This window comes from Strongylocentrotus purpuratus, unplaced genomic scaffold (assembly GCF_000002235.5).
Source record: "Strongylocentrotus purpuratus isolate Spur 01 unplaced genomic scaffold, Spur_5.0 spur5_scaffold_6, whole genome shotgun sequence".
NCBI lineage: Eukaryota > Metazoa > Echinodermata > Echinoidea > Camarodonta > Strongylocentrotidae > Strongylocentrotus > Strongylocentrotus purpuratus.
The window spans coordinates 20,195,648-20,214,173 of record NW_022145612.1 but is presented as its reverse complement, the minus strand read 5'-3'; the positions used below and the strand labels follow the sequence as shown (position 1 = coordinate 20,214,173).

The following is an 18,526-nucleotide window of genomic DNA, read 5'->3' as shown; positions in this document are numbered from 1 at the left end:
TGCATGACGACAGAGATACCTCATGGATATTCAACATTACATCCGTAGACACACGACCGATGACTATCCACTCACATTAAGTTGCGTATTAAATGCACGATGCACAGGGTCGGGATTACCCGAGTAAAGCATCTTTCTATAGGATATCCTTTGTAGTAGCTGCACAAGCACAAAGCCAGAGAGATACACGGGCTTCCCGTCCATGTCCAAACCTTACACCTATTTCCATCATGATTGCCGCGATTTGTATATAGTTTTCGTGAATGGAGGTATGAAATCAAAGCTTATTTTGTGATTATTACGGCCATGTTTACTGAATTTTAATCATCATTTCTTAAAGGAAAGTTTTCACAAGAAAATCATTTTGTACATCAAATTTCATGTTTTTCCTTCTTTCTTGTGATTGAGATAATGTACTCCCCCGGAAGCAAGATATAGAATGCAAAATGATATTCTACTTCACATGTTATGAAGTCGGATCAAGAACACAAATAAATACGAAGAAAACAAAAAATTTGTGAAATTTTATGTACAAAAGGCATGAAGAGTTGTTCACAGATGATGTCATCAAATTGAATACCGCCCTCTAGTGACTAGTCATTTCAAAAAGCTCTTACTTCCTTATTCCTTGCCCGATTTTGTTCAAATTTTCACTGATTTTATTCAAATCTTTTAAACTTTACAATCAAAGTAACTTAGTATGAAGGTTTTGGTTTCCTTTAATAAGTATTGGTACATGTATGACCTGTTGTGTACATGATCGTGTAGGCCTACATGTACAGTATGTTCATTGTATTATTGGATAGTAAAGAAACATAACGGTATGCCCTGAAAGATAAAGTTGAGTTCTTCTGAAAATATTTAAAAGTATTTAGTAAAAGAATGTTGATTACATATAGATGTATTGTAGGTATAAGGTATACCATGAAGTGTTGCAATCATCGATATGATAAGAAATTGATTCAGTCTTGGCGAATGTCACATGCATTTTACCCGTATTAAATGTATGTGTTGGACTACACAAACATGTCGCGTAATAAAGCAGTGGTCCAGACACTATGAAATTTCTCGTCAAATTTTGAAAACGAGGGCGTTAGAAGAGTCATCCTTTGCAGGGCTACATTCATGTTTTTCTGCAGTGTATTTTATTCATCTACACTAAAATAAAAAGGAATGGAAAGGCTCTCAAATTATTTTTCAGCTTTCCCAAAACTCAAATTAGTCTTGGAATTATTATAAAACTAGAGCAGAACTCTTGAATATAGATCATCAAAATTTGGCTACTGCCCTCACAAGCCAGGTTTTATGTAGGGTACTTGAGCTGAGCAAACTTTTTGTAGTGGTGTGTGATCCCTTATATTGCCAGTTCCTGGATTTGTGATTACTTTGGATTTGGTTACCGAGTAGGGAAGGAATAATATCTCGATAAGGAGAGGAAGGCCTTTATTTGTGAGTCTGTGGTGGACATGGAACATATTTTACGTGGACAGTACATGTACAGTACATCAAATAAATCAAGGTAAGGAGCCAAGCCTGTGATAGTTAAACAGAAGTTGGGAGTTCATGTTTTTTTGTGCTTCTTGTCAATATTGTGTTTTGTTTTTTAATTTCGAAAACTCAGATGAGAAAATCTGACTTGGATTTTTAGTGTTCCTTTGAGGTACTTTGCAATTTGCACTGCCTTTAGATCATGGATGTATGGAAATGGTTTTTCATTGAGCGTATAAAATTTATTGCTATTTTCACACATTAAGGATATAATTATTATTTTAATATAGTGTTTTATTACTGTTTTCAGTCAGATACATGCATGTATGTATTCCTTTTGCAAGTATGGAGATTTTGCAGTGGGGTGGTACCGGGTATTGATCTTTTTCACTTTGCAACAGTACCATCTTAAATGATTTCTCCAGTATGAACCATAGAGTGAAAACATATACCTTTTATCAAAGTACTATTACCTTGATCCTTGTATTTGTATGCGTGGATGTCAGTCATGACACTTTCTTTCATATTGTGACTTTAAACGCTCTTTACAGGAAAATGTTTTTTTTTATTATCTTTTAATCTTCTAATCTTTTACAATTACAGAATTCTCTATTCTCTCATATTTTCCCCTCAAATTTCATTGTTAGTTTCATTATTCTAAGTAACTTTTTTCAAGTCTCAGGTCAACCGTTATTTCATCTTTAAATTGTATATGTCACAAAGAAATGCAATTCTTTACTCTGAAGTTCTCCAAATGTATTCTCTACACATCTACCCATAGTCCATAAGTTGTTTATGTAGCCACATTTTCCCTGACATTCTACAGGCGTAGTTGAACCTGAAAGCAGGTCAAATTGTGCCAAGTGATGATAGGCCCTGGCTGCCACGAAGTCTGAGCGGAACTTAGCTCTGAATGGAATGGATTTCTCCCTCAATGCTAGTGGCTTTCAAACCAACTTTAACTCTCTTCATCTTAAGAGGATTGATTGGGTTAAGTGGATTACTTCTTTGGAAAATGGATCAGGCCCTCCTGTCGTGCTTGACAGAAACCATAATTCTGTTTGTTTTTTCAAGGAAAAGGTTTTTTTAAAATATGAAATAAGCATTTCACAATGTTTGTTTATAGGCTTTTATGGGTGAGGGAAGAGTAATGCACTCCTGTAGCCAGTGATGAACTTGAAATGATTTTTGCCTGGGAAAGTTTGCTCTCTCAAAAGTAGGACTTATTTGCAGACTATCTACAGTGTACATTACTTTAAAAAAAAAAATTAAATAATAATATATATTTTCATCTTCTTTTATCATATTTTAAAAGTTTTTTTTTTAAATAATGTCTTATAGAGCTTCTACAGCTAAAATTGTATTATGTAGGTCATTCACTGATCCATTGTGTGTGCATGACATGTGCGTACGTGTGGGCAAGTTCGTTTGAATGTTTCTTTTTTCAAAATATGTATATTTTCAATTATTTTGATTTTGATGCTAGTATTGTATTTGGCGAGCAAGAAAATGTGCAAAGTGAGCTAGAGAAAGATTACATATATACATGTATATCCTGATATATTCCCCTAAAGCCCTATTTGGTTTTGGAATTTAAGCTCAAAAATAAATTTGATGAGATGTGTGTACAACATGATGTATAAGGTAACAGGTATTTCATACGTTTCTCATGTGTGGAAACTAGACTAGAAAGTTATGATGTCACTATTACAAATTCTCTAGCTGTTAGCAAGTGTTTGAAAGCATACACATGTTTGTAAGTAATGTTTCATTAAATGATTCACCCAAAAATGTGAGTGACAGTTTCAATGATTCATGTTCACCAAATATTTAGAGAAGGTTTTGTGTATCAGACCTACAAGTATGTTATATTATGATGCCTACTTAAGCATGTGTTCTTTAAAAATTATCAAAACTGTATACCTGTACAGTATGTAAACTAATTGAGCCTTTTATATTTCTGTTATATTCAAATTTTATTTTAATCACATATCTATATTTTTGTCAATAATGACTCACTTACATACAGGATTATTTCATTTTAACCTGTGTCTTTAAACAAAACATATAACTAATTATAATTTTCATATGTTGTTCTTTATTTTCTCTTCTGTTCAGGTCCATTGTGCTGATGGATAACTACACAAACTGACCATGAGAAATTGAGGCTTAAGCACCTGCAGTGTAAAGGTTTTAACATCAAGGAGCTGTTTCATTTAAGGAGATGTTGGAAGATCTGAAAGCTACCACTGCAGCCTGTTCAGCTTTTGAACAGCATCGCTTCAAAAGCCACCTCTGTGTTCACTGCTTCAAGCCCAAGTTGGCTCATGTAGAGAAAGTCGACAAGAAGATGGATACCACAAAGATTCTCGCCCTTGACAACAACATCAACAATGTGCAAGAGCATGATGGGAAGGCTGCGAAGCAGCAGAAGTATGACATTCCCAAAGTCATCATTCGCAACCAGAATAACCTCCAGAAGGATGTGAAAGGGCGGGGCGAGAGACAGGCTGAAAGGAATAACAGGAAGAGGGGTAAAGAGAGAACTAAAGAATCGTTACCCCACAATGCAAAGCGTGATGCGACGAGTAAAGCCACAAAGAATGCCTTGACCTTCAACATCCCTTGTGAAGCAGAATGCCCGTCTGGTTTGGACAACACGGTATCATCTAGAAATGAATCGACACAAGCTGGGATAAAGAGCTCTGAATCATGTTCAGAGAATGGAAGCATCAACATCAATGTTGGACAGGGACAGGAGACCAATGGCAATATCTACCCGGATAACAACCCATCAGACAGCGAGCTAGAGCTGAGTGGTAGTTACAGTGAGCAGTATAGGCGAGCATTGCGCCCCGTACAGAAGGCAGGAAACCCGTCTAAGACCAGAGGCAGGAGCCGCCATGATCCAGAGCTCCCAGAGTTTGTGAAAGTCGCCAAAAATCTTAGACACATTCAGAGCATGGGGAATACTTCTTCAGCAGAGGTTCATAGCAGCAATAACAACAACCATTCTGTTATCGAGACAGAAGAGATGCTCCCAAATCTGCCTGACTTGCCAAACGTGGTTGGAAGTGATGCCAGTGTAGAGGAGCTACAGAAATTAGTGGATTCCAAATCCAATCTGCCTATGAATTTTGTCATGAACTCTCAGTCTACGCTGACAGGTCACGAGACTCTCCCAAAGTCCGTAGGAAAGTCAAGGCCATCTATAAAGCCACTCACAAAACACATAAGACAGACTTCCGATCCGGAGGTTTTCATGCCATCTACGAACAAAAAAATTGTGGTAAACGTCAGCACTTCGACAGGAGAAAACATGAAAGATGTGAAGACTGAGAATGTAGTGGTGAGAAACAGCCAGCTCAGTTCAGATGTTTATTTTGGCAAGCCTCCGGTCACGTCTCCCCAGAAACATGCAGGCGACGATGAACAACAAGATTTGACATCCCGATATGGACATATTGCAGATTGTGTCACAATTATTTCACAGAGTGGGGAGGTATCTCATCGCTATGAGATAGACAAAGGAGACAGTGGTAGTGCTGAGATGGATAATGGTTCAGGTTCCCAGTCTCCTACAGTGAGAACAAAACCCTACAGGGTTGTAGATTTGAATGATAATCAGGCGAAAAAGTCAAGCAGTAATGGTACTTCATCAAATAGTGGTAGGATGTCTCATGAACTAGATGAAGGTCTTGGATTGATCCAGCAGGAGGATGGTGGAGCTAGCACCTCAATGGATCCATCAAGTCGCTACTCAAGGAGAAATGTTGCTCTTGTTGATGGCATCTATACTGCATCTCAGTTGAACACAGACTCTGGTATCAACGATTCCATGGAATCCAGTGATTCTAGTGATGCACCAAAGCACGAAACACCGCCTGCACAGAGCAGTAAAAGAAATACGCCACCATACCCTATCATTCTTCATGATGAACAGCCTCCAGATAATAGAAAAAATAAACGAAATTCAGGACAGTATAAGGTTCCAATATTCATTATGCCAAAGGCGTTCAACAGCTCAGAGTGCGATGGTACCAAAGATAGTAATGGTGGTGAGGTAGATGCTCAAGTACTGCAGGGTCTTAATCAAAGCGTTGATTATCTCCAGCCTAAAGAGAAATCAAGTGAAAAGCAAGTTACCGCTCCAAGCAGAGAGGAAACTGCTAAGAATGAAAGTTCACAGAATCTACTGGAGTCAAAGAGAGTGTCAATGAGTGATGAGACATTAAGAGAAACCAGGAGACCATCTCGATCAAGGTCAAAAACTCATCCAGTCTTGGAGGAGGAATTGTCAAATGGTTCGAGTGGGAAAGACCCAGATATACCAGATTTTGGTCAGACTAGGCTTAAGAGGGTGGCTCCAAGGCCCCCATCGATGGAACTCACTGAGCAGAACTTTGGTAGGGAGAGGGATGACAGGCTGGATAGCTTGCCCCATCGTTCCCCGCCCCCTCCCCCTCAAAACAAAAAAGAAAAGAAAAAATCAATAGACAGAAGTTCCTCAGACCTATCGGATGACAATGACAGATCATCATATCCGCAGGCATCCAATACTGACAAACTTAAGGTAGAAACTCGCATTAGTGGGAGCTCGGGAAGGGGTGATGAAGTAAGAAGAGAGATGTCCCCCACGAGACACAGAGACATGTCTCCTCTTAGAAATCAACATGAATCTAGAAAGGCAACTCCAGTCAAGAAAGAGAGTAATTTTCGAGCGAGGCTCCGGGAGTTTTCTCCTACCGGACGAAGGGAGCTGTCACCGGTGAGCAGAGGGAAACAGAAGGAGAATCAACCCAGTGCCCCACCTATGAGACGAGTGGCCTCTCCTCCACCTCCTCTTAACAGGCCCCAGCAACTTAACCTCCCTAACACATCGGCCACACAGGATGCACCTGCTGTTACCACAAAGTCTAAACGATCCAAGTTGCCATGGAAGAGGAAGAAGAAGCGAAATGATTCTGGCAGCCCGGAGAGGGAATTCAACTCGGAGGAGGTGGAGAAATGGCTTACGAGTTCATTCTGTGCTCCTGCTGCTCCGCCAGCAGTCAATGACTCCCATCCAAGGAACTCGCTGGAGCGCCTGGAAGTCATCAACGCATACAGGGGGCAACCAACGGTGGCTATCAAACAGGCATCCCAAGCTACTACCAAAGCTGCATCTCCTGCCACACCCGGTACCAATGGGACCACACCCACAGCCACCACACCCACCACCGCAACCAATCACAACAGGAATAGCCTCGTGGAGAGCGAAGACGATGATGTAACCAGAAGTGGAGGGAAGCGAAGGGCACCCAAACCACCTACACCCCTACCAGACTTCCAGGATGAAGACAATAGTGAAGATCCAGCCCCACTCCAGAAATCCTACTCTCTGTCTCCTACCAGTAGAAGGAAGAGCATACCAGAGGAGGAAAATCACCTCTATGAAAATTTGGGTGAGTACAAGTTCTAGTCTCATAACTTTAGTAGTCTGCACTTTATTCATATACCTCCATTTTTGACATTTTGGTCAGAAATTTTCATTGGTTCCAAATAAAATGTACATGCAGTTACATTGTAGTTACATTGCACTATGCACCATATGCTGTTAATTTAGAAAGTACACATCGGAGGACATACAATGTTTATATCCAAGGTCATAAGTTCATTCTTGTTGAGAATTGAATCCCATCCAAGGTTGTTTGTAGGTAGAATAAATCAAATTCTGCTGCATATGGCATGTACATTTACTTGATCTGCTTTATAATACATCTTTCACCTCATCGAGTTTGCACTTGGTATAACTCTTGCCAGATGTCTGCCATTAAAACGTCTTTCTTCAGCCGATTGTGAATTTGATAGTACAGGTTTTCCTCCTGTTTTTTCCCCATCTCAATCTTGATGTATTACTCATGTTGAAAACGGAGACGGGGAGGGGGAGGAACAGGAACCTGGGAGTGGGGATAGGGGCGCCAAGATTCAGGAATGTTTCCCTTCTTATTGATAATAGACGATGCATCAATTGAAGGTTCTTTTGGAATGCACCAATTATGTCTGTTGTAAGGTCCTTTTAGAATATAAATAGACTAATCTTGGTGATTATCTAACAGGCCTATTCAAATTGCTCTTTCATTCACTTTACATTCCTTAGAATTGTATTTCAAGCTGACAATAATGAAAGATTACAACATGCATTTTATTGATCAATGGAAAATTTCAGGACTTTATCAACTCATCAAGGGAACTTATGCCTACCTAAAAAAATGTATGGAAATTTGGAGAGATGCCAAAAAAGCAAAATCATTTTTGTATACTGTCACCAAATTTCATAATAGTGATTTAGGAAATTATATTACTATTTACAATGAAGAAGGATAGACATGGGTCAAGATTTCCTACCAATAACAAAAAATAAATAAAATGAAGTATAATCATTTGAATGTAATGAACTTATAAACTCTTCAATAGGTCATAGATGAGGCCGACATGTACATCACAATAGGATAATCCAACCTTATTTTAAGTTGGGGAATTATTTACAAATATATCCAAATAATGATAATAAAGCCGATATTTATCTGGATTCAGTGTACTTTTATAATGGTGGAAAGCTCCAATGGCCAACCCTTCTTGACTTAATCATTTGAAATCCCCATTCATTCCTTTCATACCACATCTGCATTGTGTACAGTTGTATACTCAATAGCATTTATGGCAAAGATCTACAGATCCCCATTCAAGAAGTGTATTATGGTAACTCCCCATGAGGGGTTTCCTTCTGTTTGGTTGAACTTGAGCTTGCTGATATCACAAAAAGTGTGGAATGCAAATTGAAAGAGAGCTATTGTAAACGGTTTGTCTGACCTGCCTCACTTTTGTAAATGTTGGGTATGATATTTGAGGGTTTGAGGAGGTGCTGGGACCCAGAGGCCTTGTGAAAATAAACATGTTTTGAATGAAGCGGACCGTGTAAGGATGGGGTATCGTGGGAATCAAACTCGGGTCTTTGTACTGTCAAATCATGGTGGAATGAAATGGGTGAAAGTAATTTTATGGTTCAGGGAGAGCTTTTCAAACTGGAAATTGAACTTTTGATGAGGAGAGTATTGTCGTCAGTGAAAAAGGTAATGGAAGTGGAAAGTGATTTGAAAGTTCTAAAAGATCTCTAAAACTGCCTCGAGGGAAAGCTCACTAGCTATTTCCATAGATCTTTGAGAAAAAAATTTCCTCTATGAAATCTGTTTACAAAAAAGTTATAGCTAGATGAATAAATTTAATCCCTTTATGAACTTGAGTTGAGTCACATCTTTCTTTGTAGATCTGTGCTTCATTTCGTGTGATAGAAAACAATTCACAATAACTACATTGTCCCAGTCAGAAGTACAAGAAGCCCTATTTAAAGCCCACGTAACCTTCATAGCCACGCCACCATTCTTAACAAACAGCATTTGTACCAAAACAAAAATATCATACACAATAGAAGAAATAGATAACCACAACCACTAGCATTGACTAGCCTTGGATAAGATATACACAATGATTTTCTTTATTGATTTGTTTCCTGTCTGTTCCTCTGTGGAGAGGAAGAATAAATAAGTTGCAATGAAATGAGTCAATTGCATTATGACTGTGGTACATCCCTACGGCAACCAAACACTCCCCATGTCTGTATTTACCAATTACCATTTACCAAGCGTGATATCAATTATGTTGTTCATGTAAAGTAAATACAGGAGGTGAGATTATCTCAAAGATATTTCATATTCTTGTTCATACATGTATGAATGTTCTTCTCTAAGTGCATAGTAAACATGCACTGAACATCTTTACATAGCTTATTCTTGCACGCACAGTACTTTGGTAAAAACTTTAAAATACTCCAGAGAAAATGGGCAGTTTGCTCTCAGTACTCCAGCTCCTAAATTATTCTTCTGAGGGAGGTGGGGGGGGGGGGGGGGGGTTGACAATTTCAAGAGATCCCTAAGAGCTCACATACATTCAAATAGTCAGAAAGGGGGCATTGGAAAGTATGCACTGAACACAATTTAAATTGTAATTCCCCTTCCCCCCTTAATAATGAATAGCTGTATGATATACATCTGAATTCATTGGGATTCGTTTGATATCTATGATATATTATTAGCCTATTTCCTCATTTGTGCAAGAAAACAATGAGTTACAAAAGCCTTGTGGATACAGAGATAGATGCCAGGGTCATCTGACAATTAATTGCTTGCATGAACATGAATTTGTACTAAACCCTGAACATATCTCTGATAATCACATATTTTTAATGTACCGGTAAGCCTTGAATTACCAAAATGTTTATTTAAGGGAATGACACATTGCTCGAGCTCATGTAAATATACATGTATGAATAATTTTGCAATAATGAACTTACCATTCTTAATTTTACTCTACAAATTACAAAACAAACAAATATATGAGTGATGAGCCCCTCCCCCTTTTTTCCCATTCTCCATCTGTATTTTAATTTGCAAATTAAACACCTTAACAGTATATACATTTATCCATGTAAAGATGCCAATTTGTAATGAAGCAAACTATACTTTCGTTGAATTTTCAGAAATCTAATTTGCTACTAGTTTGTCTTTGTTTTAAAGTAATGGTATCATTTTGAAGTCAATTGTTTAAGTCTTGAAATTGACAACTACAAGGTTGATCAAGGTTAGCCAATAGCGGAAACACTTTATTCATGTTTAGGTTAGTGATGAATCTGATGATTTGATTTGGCAGTAATTGCTCATTTGTATTGTATATCAAGTTTATTGTTATGACTGTTAATACATAAAATTACACACATCTGAACTGTCTGTAACGATCTTAACTAAAGGATTCAATCATTCAAATGAACATTTGTTATTGCGATGCAAACGAATTTGAAAAGAAATCCATCATCCTCCTTCCATCTTCAAAGTGAAATCTAATAACTTTGTATTTTGACATCGGGTTTCATATCAAACTGCTTGGAAAAAAGGGATATTTGATTTGACAAGACATTTATGAATCAAAGAATCTCCAAAATGATTCCTGGAAGTAACTGTCAACTCAAGATTTAATCTAGGAATTACTATGCACTATGCTGGGTGCTCTATTTAGTGCACATCAAACACTTTTGAACTCTTGGTGACTTGGTGATGAGATGCTTTCTTACCATTTACTTACCTGTATTTTAAAAAACTGTAAGAAAAATATAAAAAGAGGGGCTGGGTATTGAAAATGATGATGTGCCCTATCTCTTCAAGTTCTCAATCTATTAAGATGTCTTCTTACCACTGAAGACCTCTTTTATGATAAGCTCTTTTGGGTAGAATTATTTATGATTCATGCATGTAAATAGGATTTTATTGAAATCAAAACACATCAAAAACCAAGAACAAACAGTCCGAAGACTGACACCTGTCTTGGGTACTGAATAAAATAACAGTAACGAATAGATAAATAAGTTACGTAAGTTAAAATTTCCAATAACTAAACTATCGTCATGTATCATATACTTGTACATGTATATAGGATTCATAATTTGGACTGCCCCTTCAATATCTTTGTTTAAAATAATTTTAAAGCAGAGAGGAAGCAATCTCTCATGATATCAGTGGTAGAAGGGCAATAATTCTTTTGATTCATTTTTCTATCAGCAAGCTTTGTGTAAATATGTAAAACTTCACTATTTTTTTAATGGTACTTCAAGGAAAGCCATTTAATAACTGTGACTTTTAATAGTTGTATCTCTACCTCCTTTAACAGATTCATACAGGCAGTACATTTACGAGTAGCCTTGCGGTTAGCGTTTGCTACTCAATTTGAGGGGATAAAAGCGTAAATTGTTTTGAGGAAATCTAATTGTTATCATACACATAACTATACGTATGTCCCTGAACAAATTTGGCTGGAAATGCGCTGACATTTACAGGAATTCCTAACGAAATGAATCCTATGTTATGTCATGACATGCATGGTGATAATACTTTCTTGACAGTTTCTGAGTCAGTTCGTCAAGGCATTGTGATTCACTTCCCAGAGACCTTGTCACATTTGCCAGCATGGCTAGGTGTTCTTATCATTTCTGAAGTGTGAAGGATACGTCTTTAAACCATAAAGAATGATTAATTGTATGAGTGAAGAAGGGCTGTAATTGATATTATTAGATAAACTCAAGGACATGCCACGTGAAGTACAGACTTGTGCCTTTCCGGGTTCAGGGTAGGATTGCAATGAGTAGGAACAGGAAATGAGGTAGAGAAAGAGGAACAGATCATGCACATATATGTGTATTTTAGTACTTATTGTTCAGGAATAAAGAATGAATTAAATTCTTTTCCCGAGGTGATGATTGTTATTTTGGCACGCATTACATTAAATCCACTTGGGACATAAATTGGAAAACTGGATACATGTGATTTCAAACAATGATACATGTATATACTTTTTGATGCAAAACTACAATAACCTTACTATCAAACACTGGTTGAAAAACAAAATGTTACTATACACATGAAAATGTAGATGATCCAAAACTTAACTCCTAAATATACCTTATTTCATCTTCACCTAACTGTATAGATATATGTGCTATCCTTTCACTTCCCCTGTTTTTAATGCTTATTAAAGAATTTAAATCTTATTTAACATAGAAATAGCCATTAACTGATTAATTTTGTCTGGCCAACTCCATATATCATATCATTTTTTAAATTACTTCTACATTATATGTATGTAAGCGGAAGATACAGATTGTGTGCCCCAGTGTTATAAAGTCACATGTTCCAAACAAAATTAAAGTTTGTACAAAGCTTAGGTAGGTGTATATCTTCGCTTATATCACTTAATAGATCAGCCAACACAAGTAATATCCAGCCTTGACCATGACTAGATATTTGGAAAGTTATCAAGATTTGACTGATCCCCATGCCCCTGTGGACATCTTAAGCAGATTATCATCCCATAACTAGAGAGATTAAGATGGACTAAACCAGGAATTCCAGATTCTTTAAATTATTTATCATTTAATTTCTTCATTTTGATAGGGCCCCCAGTCTATTAAAGTTAACAGCAACCCTTGCCAACTATTTAATCTTTGGGATTTATGTTGTAATGGTTGAGCCTCAACTCAGATTACTCTAGTCATACTTGTGGGAATCAGAATGGATTAATCTGCCAGGGGGGAAAAGTTACTTCTACTAGTCTCTTCTTCTTTTGAGAACAGTATTTATATCTGTGTTGTTTGATGGGAATATCTCATTTAACGTTGCACTCAGTTTTATTAGCCAAAAATGGAATGCCATTGCGCAGCATGCTCTTCAACTCATGGAAGTAGAAAAAGAATTATGAATATTGATGGTATGTTCAATGATCCTTTACCTTAGAGTTGTCAAGAAATGTAAATGTGTTTGTTGTTCCAGATAGAACATTCCTTATTTTACAATAATGTAACTATACTGTGCAGTGGTGCAGATTTCATGCTTTTAGGTTAAGTGTGTACGGTATGTAAAATGCAAGTTGTAAGAGATGTACATTTCTAACCTGTTTGTGTCTGTCATTGTTATCATATTGATACAGGTGCCAATCGAGCCAACATAGCCCCTCAGAAGCCAGCTAGGAGGAGACAACGGAACAGGACCACAGGTTTTGAGGACTTGCCGTCTCGCGTCAAGCGTATGGCCCCAAAGACTCCAGAGAAACCAACCCCTGGCGACACAGGAGACGATGTCATCGACGGAAACGGTGCTAAGCAACTGGTGTTTGATGACATCCATCTCAGTTCCTCCCCTCCTCTGAAGTCTGCTCTCAGAAGCACACAATCAGAACCACTCAGGACTGATGCTGAAGGGAAAGTGGTTCCAAAGCGTCCAGTCAGAATCATCGCTCCGGAAGATGCAGCTATTGATACCCAATCGCATTCCACCGTCCTCCGAAGTGACTATACAAACCTGGCTCTGGTTCCACAAGTGCATCTGGATGATACAATCCACAAGGACGCAGAAACCCAAGTCGACGACAGTCCTCAAAGGGTAGAGCCATCTCTCGCAGATGCTCGATGCAGTTTGAACCCGCTGAACAGTTCATCCCTTGATCAGTCTAGCCAGCGCAATCTTCTCAATGATGTCAGTGCTGTCCATCGTCAAGCCTTGACTCAACTCTCAAGGACTACACCAAGAACACCACTAGACTGGACAGAGTGTGAGGACTCGGTCTGGAAGGAGCAGGCCACATCAGAGCCACAGTGTCGTTCAGCTGGGGCAGCATTCTTTGGTGTAAGACATCCAACCAACCCTTCCTCTCCTGCAGGCCTACTGGTGAGTCTGTCTGCTTGTTTTCCTTACATTTTTTAAACAAAATTTTAGTTTAAATTCACTCTCCAAGGGATGAACAGTTTCAGTTCTGTATAAAAACTAAAGATTACAGAAATTTCAGTAATTGACCAAACTAATTGGGGAATGGCATTTGTAGCCTTTTATTTAAATAGATAATAACCATAGATCAAGTCACTGTCTTTTCTTTCCTATCATTAAAGGAAAACAAATTGTACAATGAACCATGGATGCATAATGTATGTAAAGGTTTCCCAGTGTTGTTAGGTAAATTCAGAGCTCAGTAAAAGTGGATAACAACAACAAATCCACCTCTAAAATTTGGTTTAGTTCATCAACACCAGGAACAAGATATAAACACTGTCATGATGCCAATACAAACAAGTGTACTGTTACATTTGTTGACTAAAAATACTACCACTAAAGATATCCATGTCTGTGACTAAGCAATACCCAGCTACATTACTATCCTGCTAATTGGATACAATTCATTCTGCAGACATGTCTCATCTGCAGACATGTCTAGGTCCTGTGGTCACGTTTATCAGTGTGGCATCAATTTTGTGGTTTCATTATAGTTGTCTAACCTTAACGATGATTAATACTCTAAGGAAATCAACATGATTAGTACACTGTAGTCAAATATCATCCATATGTCAAAGTGTTTTTCAGAATGATATCAATTTTGAGATTTGATTACCAGCTTAGGAATTAGATACCAGATTTCTCAACTTGTTTGTTCAAACAGTTTTTAATTACACGATTTGTTTTCATTGTGTTGGCAAAAGTGTGTTCCCAGGGTAATTCCTAATAGTGTAGTTTATTAAAATTTCTGTTCTTAATGCTATTCTGCATGGTACAGGGCAGTTACTGGTATGCTATACTGCTTTAAATTATTGATGCTCCATCATCTAAATCAATCATCTTTGAAAAAAAATTATTTTTACAAAAATGTATATGTTGGTTTTTTGCATGCCCATACACATTGCAGAGATCCATATGAGTATTAATTCATGTGTTTGTAAGTACTGACATGTAGGCAATTGAGTGGTCTTTATTTTCTTTGAACAATTAGAGAACATAGATGGAAAGGTAAAACATGTTTACTTAATCTGTTTCTTTACTTTTTAATGCATTTTAGGTGTGTTGTGATCCTAACAAGGCAACTCAGGTGCTGCAAATGGCTGAAATGACCAAATCAATGGCAACCCATCCCAACCTCATCTCAGTGTCCCATGCTACCAAAGACACTATCACCATCGATCCTTCACTCTTTGAGCAAAGAAAAACCAGGAGCTCTCCTCTTACTGGTGGATCCATTGAGACAGCCTTGGTCCTCACGGATGATTTACCGACTGGGAATGTTGCAGAGTATGTCTCTCAAAATACCGAGAAGCATGAGCACTTACCAGAGGTCTATGAGCGAGATGTTGCTTTGATGCTGCTGCAATTGTGCCAGGGACTGTGTGAGCTTCAGTCACGCAGCATGTGCCTTGAGAGCCTAAAGCTTGACCACCTCTTACTGACTGAGAGTGGCCTTCCAGGTGGAGGACATCGTCTAGTCATCAACCACTTGATGGGTGCGGAGGTGGTTTCTCCAGCGAGGACAGACGAGAAGGAGGTTGCATCCAAGCTGGAGCAGAAATGCCATGAGTTTGATGTTGGAATCCTGATCTTTGAGTTCCTTCATCAGCCAAACCCTTTCTCCACCAGGACAAGTTTGATCATCTCGGATTACACTGCGGATGATCTTCCTGGTATCCCTGTCAAGTCTTCTCTCTCCGCTGATCTACGCACAATCGCTGCAAAACTCCTAGCCAAAAATCCTCAAGATAGACTCACCTGCAATCAGGCTGTATCCCTTCTCCAGTGCTTGCTCTGGGGCCCACCATCTACGGTATACACTGATAATGCAAACACAGCTGAGGCCCTTAACCAAGAATTGGAAAGGTGGCTGGTGGCTGAGCAAGCAAAGATGGTAACTAAAGTTGCCCTGTATTCCTTGTTGGGGCGAGCATCTTCTGAAAACAAGTCAGGACTTACTCTCTCAGACCAACTGCAGTGTCAGTATCTATCTGATTCGACAGTGGATACTTGCAAGGAGGCAATGAGGATGTTGCATGGAAAAAATGAGAGTGAAACAGTAAATGTCATTGATTCTGACCTAGACTTGTAAATTGTGACTCTAAAACTTCTATATATTTCACCCTGTGCCTCCTTTATCAACTGTCTTTGTTATGTGGAAATACATACAACCAAAATCTGAATCTATGATCATTTTGTTTCTATTCGTTGATAGATAATCACTCTGTGATTCAGGACCAAGTGCTCATTTATTTGTTTAATCCACCAAGAAAGCTTTCAGTGCCTTCATAATATTCATATACCTATGAAAAGGTAGTTTTTGTAAACATTCAGTGCCAGTTTTTCAATTCAACTTTCTTCAATGACTTTCACACGTGAGATATGTGCCTCAGGTGATTTAGAGATAGCAAATTAGTTATTTGAAGCCATTCAATCTTTTTCTTCTGATGACGATAATAATTCCTGGCTTAACATTTTCAGTTCCATAGAAGTGGTTTCATCTAACTGTACATTGTCAATCCAGATATAGAGAGAAATCACATGCAATACAATGTCTTTGCCAGGATTAAGGAACTAATCTTAAGACTTCCTTCAAGTTAGGTCCTTCTCTGTTCTATGACAGTGACCTTAAACAAACTTTAAATGTTAACAGTACTATTTTGTAAGTAATATGCAATCAAAGCAGGCAATGCGAACGTTTTAATCACATTTTAAAGCAAAGGCTGAAAGAAGGGAGATACAATCAAGTTTTTTTTTGTTCATACTTAAGCATAATTTTTGTTTTCTGCAAGTTTAATTATGTTTTATGTTACCGAGTGCAGAAGATAAAAAGTGACAGTTTGTGTCTTGCTTTGTGAGTTCTGTATGTTTGCTTTGAATTATCAATTACTTTTTGTTTGATTTTTATGCAAAATTTCCTCTTTTTTTATGCCTTACAAATCATTCACCACCCAATCATCCATTTAAAAACAAGAATGTGTAAGATTTGCAAAACGTTTGTTATGTATAGCAAACTTTTACCATCTGGACCCTTCATCTGAAAAATTTATAAAAAACTATATATTTGATTATGATTTTTGTATGAAGGTGCAAAAAATATCTGTATATCTTGTGCAATTTTCATCATGTTAATATCCAGTGCCTCTTTGCAGGAGCCTACAATTCTATAGACCAAATGTATTTTTGTGTGTTTGTATATTTAGTTATTGTACAGCATATGATTCAGTTTAGTACACCCTAGAGCATTTTCCTATTGAAATAGATTTATCAATCTGTGTAATGATTAATAAAATAAGTGGACAGTAAATGTTATCTGGCATTTATTTTGCCAATTAACGTCATTTTGCAGGCAATAAAGATGTGCAGTTGATAGCAGAAATACTCTCAATTTAGTTGGATATGTGCTAGTCGATCTTGCTGAAGATTATAGGATTTGTTCTTAGCCATAGAAATTCTTTCATGGTCAAACACATGTTTTGTCACTCTGATGGATAGAATAGTCTTTAAAAAGATATCTATGTCAAGTATGTTTTTTATTTAAATAGATTCCTCAAACTTGATATAGCGGCTGAAAAATCTCAAACTCTCATGGTTGATTCTATATCAATTAAACTCTAAAAATGTGATTAGAGTGACCTGGGTTAATGTTCCACACTTCCTTTTATGGAATGTGTTCATTGTAAGTATGTTATCAAGAAAATTATGGGATCCCCCCAATATCTTACAATAGATTGAGTATATACTAGTTGGATGCAATTTTGAGTTTTCACTAAATCATCTTTTCTTGGACGCCTTTATTGTTTAGCCATATAATTACAAAAATCTTGATCCCTACCAGTTGTTTTCCCAGGTACATGCACTTTTCATCAGTAATTTCAAAAAGACTAGTAGATAATTTATGTGTCTTTTATACAGCATTTTTTCCTAAGTTAGTGGTTATTATGTCAAAATTTTGTCCTAAAAGTAGCTAAAGAGTGTAGTTATGCAGATTAAGTTATAGTTTTAATCACCCCAATTTTAAAACCATATATAGCATAATCTTATATATATATATATATATATATATTTCAAATATCCTACTTGCCAAATGAAATATCTTGCATCACTTTTTCAGATATACAATGTATAAATTGATAGCTTTCAAAATGTGCTCTTGTGGTTTGCTTTTTGACTTTATGATTTTAAAAGTTCTTTGGACATCGCTGCATATGTTATCAGGATGTTAGTGTGGACATCGCTGCATATGTTATCATGATGTTAGTGTGTACTTAGAAGTGCTGTTGTGTCCTCACATTGTTGCTAGCAAAAAGATATTTTTGTGTATATCTTGATATTTTTTACTTCATTCCTGTCATGATGAAATAAAGCTTTACAAAATAAGACTTTCAGAGAGATGTGTTCTTTCTTTTTAATTGCTGTGGTTACTGAAACAGTGGTTTAGGAATGGACTTTAGTCCTTGGATAGATGTAGTAGTGATGATGATGATGATGATGACGATGATGTTGTATTACTTAAACATGGGCTGTTACAAATGGTATAAATATAATTAACACTAGGCGTTATTTGGCGTTGGTTGTGGTTGTGTGCGCCTTGTGGCTGCCCGCCTACAGAGCTCTTGATTTTCAGTATATTT

The 18,526-nt window shown here is 37.4% G+C and overlaps 1 protein-coding gene across 1 annotated transcript in view; it reads left to right on the top strand.

Annotated features, from left to right (window-relative positions):
- Positions 1-18,280, top strand: part of LOC752284 (inactive tyrosine-protein kinase PEAK1) — a 31,398-nt gene extending 13,118 nt beyond the window's left edge. Inside the window, exons 2-4 of the mRNA XM_031000296.1 lie at positions 3,607-6,932; positions 13,057-13,793; positions 14,950-18,280. Coding sequence (XP_030856156.1) covers positions 3,713-6,932; positions 13,057-13,793; positions 14,950-15,984 — 4,992 coding nt within the window. The 5' untranslated portion in view covers positions 3,607-3,712 and the 3' untranslated portion in view covers positions 15,985-18,280. The remainder of the gene's footprint in view (positions 1-3,606; positions 6,933-13,056; positions 13,794-14,949) is intronic.
- Positions 18,281-18,526: the final 246 nt, after the last annotated feature.